Genomic DNA, 9773 nt, shown 5'->3' on the forward strand with positions numbered 1-9773 from the left:
CGTTGAGTCATCCCCGGTATCGCTCTCGGTGCCTGGGCTGTGCGGCAAATGCCTGATGAGCTGCAGCCCCGCGTGCCGGCGTCCCGCTGCCTCCCGATGTGTCCGCTCCCCACTCCGTCCCTCGCCCTCCCGACGTGGCCGTTCGCCCAGCAATGGCGGCAGCTGAGCAGCGTTGAGAGTCCCCCTCGCACGTGGCCGTGGGCTCAGGGCCGCGCCAGCAGCAGGCGTGCAAAAGGTGTGCAGGAAGCATGCAGGAGGTGTGCAGAAAGTGTGCAGGAGACATGCAGGAAGCTTGCTGGTAGCGTGCAGGAGGTGTGCAGGAAGCGTGCAGGAAGATTGCAGGGGGCATGTTGGACGCAGGCAGCATGCATGCAGGAGGCATGCAGGAGACATTCAGGAAGTGTGCAGGACCATGCAGGAAGCGCGCAGGAAGCGTGCAGGAAGCTTGCTGGAAGTGTGCAGGAGGCATGCAGGAAGCTTGCTGCAAGCATGCAGGAAGCATCCAGGAAGTGTGCAGGAGGCATGCAGGAAGCATGCAGGAGGCATTCAGGAAGTGTGCAGGAGGCATGCAGGAAGCTTGCTGGAAGCATGCAGGAAGCATGCAGGAAGTGTGCAGGAAGCATTCAGGAAGCTTGCAGGAAGCATGCAGGAGACATGCAGGAAATGTGCAGGAAGCATGCAGGAAGCTTGCTGGAAGCATGCAGGAGGCATGCAGGAGGCATGCAAGAAGCATGCAGGACGTGAGCAGTAGACATGCAGGAAGCATGCAGGAAGCATGCAGGAGGCATGCGGGGGTCACGCTACGTGGTGCCTCCTGCTCCTTGTGGAAGCCTGAGCCGTGCCTTGGGGCCGTGCTCTGCACTGCTGCAGGAACCCGGGGTTATCTATGGCCTTTGTGAGGACCTGGCATTTTGGAGTGGTGTCTGCTCCAGACAATACGAACCAATTCTAAAATAAAGTGCTTTAAAAGTAAATAAAGGGCGATTACCCTGTTTTTCTCCTCAGTTTCTGAGCTTTTCAGGCATGTTTATCAGCTGTACTCTGTGACAGCAAGAGCTGAATTGTTTTGTGGTGTTGAAGATGGGTGAGAAACAGCACAAATCCAGGAACGGAGCTGGATCCCAGCATCTCCGTGGGAAGTGGCTGTGCCGCCCCGGGCCCTTGCACGGAGCCCAGCTGTCACCTCGTGCCCACTCCAGCAATGCTTACAGTACTGGGAGATACCGGGGGTCTGGGGGACGCGGTGCTGGCAGCAACCTTGAGCCCACCCTGCCTGGGCCAGAGGATGGACAGGGTGGTCTCCAGAGGTCCTACTGATGGCAGGGGGGTTGGAACTGGATGAGCTTTGAAGTCCCTTCCAATCCAGACCAGTCTGGGATTCGTTTGTGGCTCGGATGAAAGGCCAGTCTCACCTGTGTTGCCAGCTCTGGCTCTGTAGTGTTTACCGAAAGCCCCAAAGGGTGGGATGTGCTGATGGGTCCTTCCTCAGGAGCACTCTCCCAGCCCCACACAGGCAGCAGATGATGGATGCCCAGTACAGCTTCCAGCCCACCACGCCAGTGCCCTGTGCAGACCCCTGCCCGCTGCCCCAGCCATGCCAGCAGCTGCATTTTGCCCCCAGTGCTATTGCTTAGAACCATAAATCACAGAATCATTTTGGTTGGAAAAGACCTTTGAGTTCATCAAGTCCAACCATTAACCCAAAACTGCCAACTCCACCATTAAACCATGTCCCTCAGCTCCACATCTACTCGTCTTTTAAATCCCACCAGGGAAGGTGACCCCACCACTGCCCTGGGCAGCCTGTTTCAGTGCTTGACTGTCCTTTGGGTGAGGAAATTTCTCCTAGTGTCCAACCTAAACCTTCCCTGGCTTCCTCAGCCACCTCTGGGTGAAGAGCCACTGCCAGCCCCATGCTGCAAGCTCTGCTGCCAGGGGTCCCCTGGCTGCTGTCCCCTTTTCTGCAGGCTCTGGGGAAGGGGCGCAGACCCCCGCCAGCTCTCTTTCCCCCTCCTCACCCTTTATTTTCGGCACCGTACCCTGACGGTGGCTGTGGGAACAGCAGAAGCTTTGCTGTCAAACATCAGCCAGGCACACGGTGCGGACTAGGACTTACTGATACCGGCTCTGCGTTCTCTAGAAATCTCTTTAATTAAAATCATTGTTATTGTTCATTTTAATCCTGCAGTTTAGACCTCATTACGGGGAGAAAAATTGCCTCCCCAAATGCATTACTTGGCATGCGTATCGTTTGCGGTTTAAGGCTGGAGGGGAACGAGGGGAGCTAGGTGAGCAGCTCGTTAGCCAGCCTGCCTCCTGGGCTGGGCTGGTCTTCCTCATTTCTGGGGGGCCGGAACCTCTGGAGCCCCCCTGGCCACCTCTGTGGTGGGTCAGGTGCAGCGAGGAGGCCCTGGAGCAAGCACGGTTTGGTGTCCTGTAGCTCTCAAAATTCCCAGGCGTTAGAGGGGTGCAGCTGTGTTGGGTGCAGTGTTTGAAGCCCTTTAGCAATAACTGGGCTCCAGCCTTCCCTCCATGGCCATCCTCCCCGTGGTGATTAACCTGTTCAGTCCCACAGCAAGCGTTGCAGGCGTCAAAGAACCAAACCAGCACGTCCTCCTCGCAAAGCGAACTGTCACGCTGGGCGTGGGGGCTCCGCGCTGCCCGAAGTTGGAGATGTTGCTCCTTACTGGTGTGAGGGGGCTCGGTGGCCAGTGGAGACCATGGTCCTGGCCAATGGTCCCAGTCCATGCAGCAGCTGGGTGACCAGCAGAGCCTCCATGGAGAATGCTCAGTGAGGTTCTGTGATCCCAGTGTTTCTGTTTTCTTAGGTGCTTTGTTTCCGATTCAGCAAAACACTCAGAAGTGTTTACAAACCATTGACCTTTGTGAAATTGAAGCTCCTTGTTCTCTGCTTTAAGTAGTTGTAGCAGCTTGTGAGCCATATATCACAGCATCTTCATTGCAGCACCCATCTTAGCAGCGCTGCAGGGTGCCTTTGGTGGCTGGTGCCAGCTATTTCCCCATCCTCCATCCCCACCAGGGAAACAGCATCAGTTTCTAGACCTTTTTTTTTTCCCACCATGGAACTGCATTTGAAAAGACCTTGAAAATCACAGCTTCTGCTGAGGCCTGGAGGGTTGGGAAGGGCAGTCAATAGCTTCTGTCATGACCTTAGTGATGACAGATTATCTGTGAGCCAGGCACTGTAATAGCAGCTGGCTCTGAATAGCTGCCGGTGTGCCGTGCCGTGCCGCCTCGGGTTTCCCCAGCACGCTGACTCCGTGTGGCACCTACCCTCTGAACCGAATCGGATGCATTGGAAATCATTTGCTAATTAATTGCTGTCTCCTGGATCCCGCTACTTCCGTGTGTTATGTGATTCACAATATGCAAATGACCCTTCATAACCCTGGACGCATCAGCAGATGCTACAGTTGCCGTCATGAAACGTGCTGCTCCCAGAGAAGATGGGGACAAAAAAAAATGGGCAAGCCACACATGGGGTAAAAAAAGCAATCTCAGCTGGTGTGCCTGACATCTCCTTCCCGTGTACTTTATTGGTATAAAAGAGTAACATAGTTTAATAGTAAATTCAACAGTGGTTTAGCAAGATTTGATGGCAGGGTACACTGGATTATTTACTGCATAGAGGAGGACAGGGCAACCTGTCAGGGAGACCCTCCCTGTTGAGTCTCAAGGTTCCGAAAGGACCCCCTTGCTTTCTAAACTTCTCATCGAAGGGTCTATGGGCAGCTGGATCCAATCCCAGTCCCAGCCCTGGTCAATGGTTTATGTCTAAAGCATTATATGTGCACAATCAATCCTTTGTATCACTTAGCTAAGATTTTGAAGTTTCAGCCCATTGTTCACCCATCACATCGTGTTCAGCTCTCCTGTGTGCTGGGCATTCTGTCCTGAGGATGCTGTCAGAGACAGTGTCAAAAGCTCTCCTAAAATCCAAAAACCCCATGTCCAGTGGTGGGTAACCTCATCACAGCTTTGGCAGCTATGTTTTAAATCTATGTTTTTGTCCAGCTATGTTTTAAATCTACGTCTCCTTCTGTCGCTGTTTCATCTTGTAACGGTATTTCTAAACTTGTAAATGTGCCTTGCTGATTTGGTTTTAATCTCGTATAACTCTTCAAATGAACTTGGCTGAATCCAAGAACATTACTTTAATCACAGCTACAAATCTAAATTAGCAGTATTAAGTTAGCAAATCTAAATGAGCGTGGTGTCCTCAACCAAGACTGTCTGGGGACGCCGGCGGTCGTGCTGCAGCTGTCCTGAGCTGCCGACTCTGCTACGTGCCAGATATAGATTGAAGGAGAAAAGTCCTGTCTGGACAGGGTGGGTGACAGCCCATGGCTGGGACAGTGGCCGCCACGTTGGGAGGTGGCCGACCGGGCATCACTGGCGGGGTTTGGAGGTTGGAGTGCGTGGTTTGCTCTGCTCAGCTTTTTCCTCCGCTGCTCGGCATCACTGTTCTCCTCTGAGTCCCTGTCACCTACCAGACCACCCTGACCTGCAGCCCTGAATCCACAAAGTGTATTTGAACACTGCCTGGGAGGTTTGCTTTCTGCTGCAGTTAATGGCAGGAGTAACGGTAATGGTTCAGGTAATGGTGATGGTTTGGGTAGCAGTAATGGTCTGGGTAATGATGATGGTTAGGGTAGCGGTAATGGTTCGGGTAATGGTGATGGTTTCGGTAGCAGTAATGGTTAGGGTAGTGATGGTGGTTAGGGTAGTGTGACAGGCCATGCCTACATCAGCATGCTCCATTGAAGTCCTCTTTTTTTTTTTTTTCCAATGAAGGCCTAAGAGTTGGAATCAGGAGTCATGCAGACCTGTGGCCCTCAGTATCAGGAAAAAGAAGTGAATTGATAGTGCTGAAGAGCAGGGTTTAGGGTCTGGTATTTTCACTCGTCCTTTTTGCAACTTTATGTTGACTGCTCTTATCTCTCATGGCACTGTGGAGGGATTATGGATGGACCAGACAATAGGAGCAGTAATTATTGTTCTGACATTAAAGGTCTTTAAATACCCATGACGCCTCAAGACTCCTGCTTATGACCATCTGGGAAACTATTTTACTTTAGATGAGCTTCATTAGTACATTTTTGGGATGATAACGCGTCTGAGCAACCTGATCTGTACACGTATGAGTCTGTCAGTCCCAAAGGGAGCCGAGCGCTTCATTTCCAATGCAGAGTCCTGCTGAGATCCGTTACTTACAGCTGCACAAGTGTCCTTTCAGACATGGAGGGGCTTCTCCCCAGGTCTATGCTCCCCCTGGGGGAACCGTCCCCCTGCCCACCCGCCTGCCCATGCCGGGGGACACTGACACGGGGCTGTGCCAAAACCAGCGCCGCAGCTCTCACGGAGCTGTTGGCGTCTTCACGGAGAGATGGTTTGATGTAGCTGGTGTGGACACTGTTGTTATCTCCCATGTTTCCGTACTCCGTGAGGATCCCTGGTCTGGCAGATAAGGCTAATTGAACCATCAGGCTTTCCAGGAGACGAGCACAGCACTGCTGGTTGTGGCAGCCGGGAAAACAGTGATGATCTAAAATTAGCCTGTGTTCCATTTTTATTTAGATCCCTGTTGATGTGGGGGCTTCTCTTGTTTTTTTTCTGTTTGTTTGTTTTATTTGCATTTTTGGGTTTTGAATGACATACAATTAGCTCCTTCTGAGTCTATTGTGAAAATAACATTAAGAGCTTAAACGTTTGGTGGAGATGGCTATAAACCCAATGAATTGCGATGGTTGAGAGGCTGCTGAGAGTTGTAGCTTGGCAAGGGAAGCACACACGAAACATCCCTCATTTTCCATACATAAATGGCATTATGGCAAAGTGACTCCAGACTGCGAGGGGAGGAGCAGCTGTTGGAAGGTCGAGTGCCTGGTGTGGAGATGCGTTGCTTGGTGGGGATGAGCTCTAGCAGGAGAGGCCTGACAGGCTCTGCTGATGCCACGTGCGGTGCCACCAGCTGCTGCCAAATCACTCTGTCATTTGTTTGTAAGCACCTGGGTGTCTCTGTGCAGATACGTGTGTGTGCAAACATCTGTATCTCTCATTGGTCTTCTGGAAGATGGCATAGAAGCTCTTATGTCAGGATACGGAGAATGATGAAGACGTCAGGTAACAAGATGACGATGAGACACCATTAGGTGAACCTCAGTTTCATGATTGAAATGGCTGAGGGAACTGGGGGTGTTGAACCTGGAGAAAAGGAGGCTGAGGGGAGACCTTCTGGCTCTGTCCAAGTCCCTTGGAGGAGGGTGGAGAGAGGTGGGGGTGGGTCTGTTCAACCAAGGCCCAAGGGACAGGACAAGAGGAAATGGGCTCCAGTTGTGGCCAGGGCAGTTGAGATGGGATGTGAGGAAGAATTTCTTTGCTGCAAGGGTTCTGAGGCATTGGAAGGGGTTGCCCAGGGCAGTGGTGGAGTCCCCATCCCTGGAGGGATTGAAGAGTGGTGTAGACATAGTGCTGAGGGACATGGGTCAGTCAGGGACTTGTCAGTGTTGGGTTCATGATTGGACTTGATGATCTTAAAGGGCTTTTCCAGTCCAGGCAATGCTGGGATTCTGGGATTTAACCGTGGGTGGTTTGTCTTTGCTTTTTGATTACCTGATTCGTTTATCTGGCAGATGCTAACAGATTTTTTCTCTCCCTTACAGGCTCTTGAACCTGATCTACAATGGAAAAACTGCTTTTGTTTCTGCTGTTCACTGGCGTAGCGGTGAGAGCTCAGATCTGCCCAAAGCGCTGTGTCTGTCAGATTTTGTCTCCAAACCTTGCCACCCTTTGTGCCAAGAAAGGGCTCTTATTTGTTCCTCCCAACATTGACAGGAGGACCGTGGAGTTACGGCTGGCAGACAACTTTGTTACAAACATCAAAAGGAAAGACTTTGCCAACATGACCAGCCTGGTGGACCTGACGCTGTCCAGGAATACAATCAGTTTTATTACACCTCACGCGTTTGCCGACTTGCGCAATTTGCGGGCTTTGCATTTGAACAGCAACCGATTGACTAAGATCACCAATGACATGTTCAGTGGACTCTCCAATCTTCACCACTTGATACTTAACAACAACCAGCTGACTTTAATTTCTTCCACAGCTTTCGATGACGTTTTAGCTCTTGAGGAATTGGATTTGTCTTATAACAATCTGGAAACCATCCCCTGGGATGCAGTGGAGAAGATGGTTAGTTTGCACACTCTCAGTCTAGACCACAACATGATTGACCATATTCCTAAGGGGACCTTCTCCCATCTCCACAAGATGACCCGGTTGGATGTCACGTCTAACAAACTGCAGAAGCTACCGCCTGATCCTCTCTTCCAGCGAGCTCAGGTACTAGCAACCTCAGGAATTATCAGCCCCTCGACTTTTGCGTTGAGCTTTGGTGGGAACCCTTTGCATTGCAACTGTGAGCTTTTGTGGCTGAGGCGTCTTTCGAGGGAAGACGACCTGGAGACCTGTGCTTCTCCTACGCTCTTGTCCGGCCGGTACTTCTGGTCGATCCCTGAGGAGGAGTTCCTGTGCGAGCCTCCTCTCATCACCCGGCACACCCACGAGCTGCGGGTGCTGGAGGGCCAGCGGGCTGCCCTGCGGTGTAAGGCCCGCGGGGACCCCGAACCAGCAATTCATTGGATTTCACCCGAGGGAAAACTGATTTCAAACGCAACGAGGTCCTTGGTGTACGACAACGGGACACTTGACATCCTTATAACGACGGTGAAGGACACGGGCTCCTTCACCTGCATTGCTTCCAATCCGGCTGGGGAGGCCACGCAGACAGTGGACCTACACATAATCAAACTCCCCCACTTGCTGAACAGCACGAACCACATCCATGAGCCTGACCCCGGCTCCTCGGATATCTCCACCTCCACCAAGTCGGGCTCCAACGCCAGCAGTAGCAACGGGGATACTAAAGTCAGCCAAGACAAGAAAGTGGTCGTTGCAGAAGCGACGTCCTCTACCGCTCTGCTGAAATTCAATTTTCAGAGGAATATACCTGGGATACGTATGTTCCAAATCCAGTACAACGGTACTTACGATGACTCCCTTGTTTACAGGTAAGGCTGTGCCAGCCCGGCTGTGCTGCTTGGTGCTGACATGCTGTCCCCAGCCCCAGGCAGCCCCCTGTGCCAGAGCGGCACGTTCCCACACCGTGCTATGCCGTGCCGTGCTGTGCTGTGCCGGCCGAGCAGGGCCCAGCCCATGACAGCAGATGGTGGGAGACTCGGGAAAGACCTTTGCAATTTTCTACTTGCAAAGAGGGAAATTACCTTGAACGGTGTTATTTTTAGATAATCCAGACGGATCTGTAATCCTCTGAACTGATCTGATTGGCAGAAAGTTTTAAGGTTAGATGAGTTAAATGGATCTTAACGCTCTCAGCTTTATGAAAACAAGGGGAGAAGGGTGTCCATAAATGCGTTCCTGGTAGTGTTCTGGTGGTGCTGGCGCTGGTGTGCTGACGGGGCACAGAGAGGTGCTGTGCTCTGGGTGTAACAGTCACAGCGTTCAAAACTCTCTCAGCTTAGTGATTTATTTTAGTTTTTGATGTGGTTGCTCTCAGGGGGCACTCAGCCATGCCAAGCAGTGCCAGGGGATTTGGTGGTGATTGCTGATGTGGTGAGCAACAGGTGCACGGGGATGGGGAGCATCTGTGGAGGAGCTGAGCCCCGATGGTGCTCACCACGGCTGGGGGCTGCAGCACATGGCGGGGAGGTGGCTGTGGGTCTGCTGGGTTCATTCACGCTGCTTTCCTTCTTCCCCAGAATGATACCTCCCACAAGCAAAACCTTCCTGGTCAACAACCTGGCTGCGGGGACTGTGTATGACCTGTGTGTCCTGGCCATCTACGACGACGGGATCACAGCGCTCACCGCCACCCGGGTGGTGGGCTGCACGCAGTTCACCACTGAGCAGGATTATGTGCGCTGCCACTTCATGCAGTCCCAGTTCCTGGGTGGGACCATGATTATCATCATCGGTGGGATCATTGTGGCCTCCGTGCTCGTGTTCATCATCATCCTCATGATCCGCTACAAGGTGTGTAACAACAACGGGCAGCAGAAGGCCACCAAGGTCAGCAACGTGTACTCGCAGACGAACGGGGCTCAGAGCCAGGGCTGCAGCGGGGTGCTGTCGCAGTCCATGTCCAAGCAGGCTGTCGGGCATGAAGAGGGCATCCAGTGCTGCAAGGCTGCCAGCGATGGCGTGATGCAGGCACCGGAGACCGGCCCCAGCCAGGACTCGGCCACCACTACCTCCGCTTTGCCTCCCGCCTGGACTTCCAGCACTTCTGTCTCCCAGAAGCAGAAGCGAAAACCGGGGCCAAAGCCAAGCAGCGAGCTGCAGAGCGAAGCTGCCGGCAACATCGAGTCTCAGAACACTAACAGAAATAACTCCACTGCCCTGCAGTTAGCTAGCCGTCCCCCCGACTCTGTCCGAGGGGCCCCCACGTACAAAAGAGCACAATCCAAGCCAAGTAAGTTCCTCACTTTGCCAGCTGACGCCTCCCGAGCCAAGCGCCGGCTCTCCCTGGGCGGCGAGCTGATGGAGTCCCGCTGCCCCGGCAGCGCGCGGGGCGCCAGCGGATTGCGCTCCAAAAGGAGCATGTCCATGAACGGGATGCTAGTCCAGTCAGACAGCTCCGGTGTGGATAGTGGAAAAGCAACTTTCTCCAGTTCTGAGTGGATATTGGAAAGCACTGTGTGACCTGCTTTTTTTTTTTTTTTTTTTTTTTTTC

The 9773-nt window shown here is 52.8% G+C and overlaps 1 protein-coding gene across 1 annotated transcript; it reads left to right on the top strand.

The window, feature by feature from the left end:
• The first annotated feature begins 6703 nt into the window (after positions 1–6703).
• On the top strand, positions 6704–9742 carry LOC104532337 (leucine-rich repeat and fibronectin type-III domain-containing protein 5). Its single transcript, XM_010177523.1, has 2 exons — positions 6704–8091; positions 8800–9742. Exons 1-2 carry the CDS (start codon positions 6704–6706, stop codon positions 9740–9742), a joined length of 2331 nt encoding a protein of 776 aa, XP_010175825.1.
• Positions 9743–9773: the final 31 nt, after the last annotated feature.

Source organism: Antrostomus carolinensis, unplaced genomic scaffold, assembly GCF_000700745.2.
Source record: "Antrostomus carolinensis isolate BGI_N321 unplaced genomic scaffold, ASM70074v2 scaffold32371, whole genome shotgun sequence".
NCBI lineage: Eukaryota > Metazoa > Chordata > Aves > Caprimulgiformes > Caprimulgidae > Antrostomus > Antrostomus carolinensis.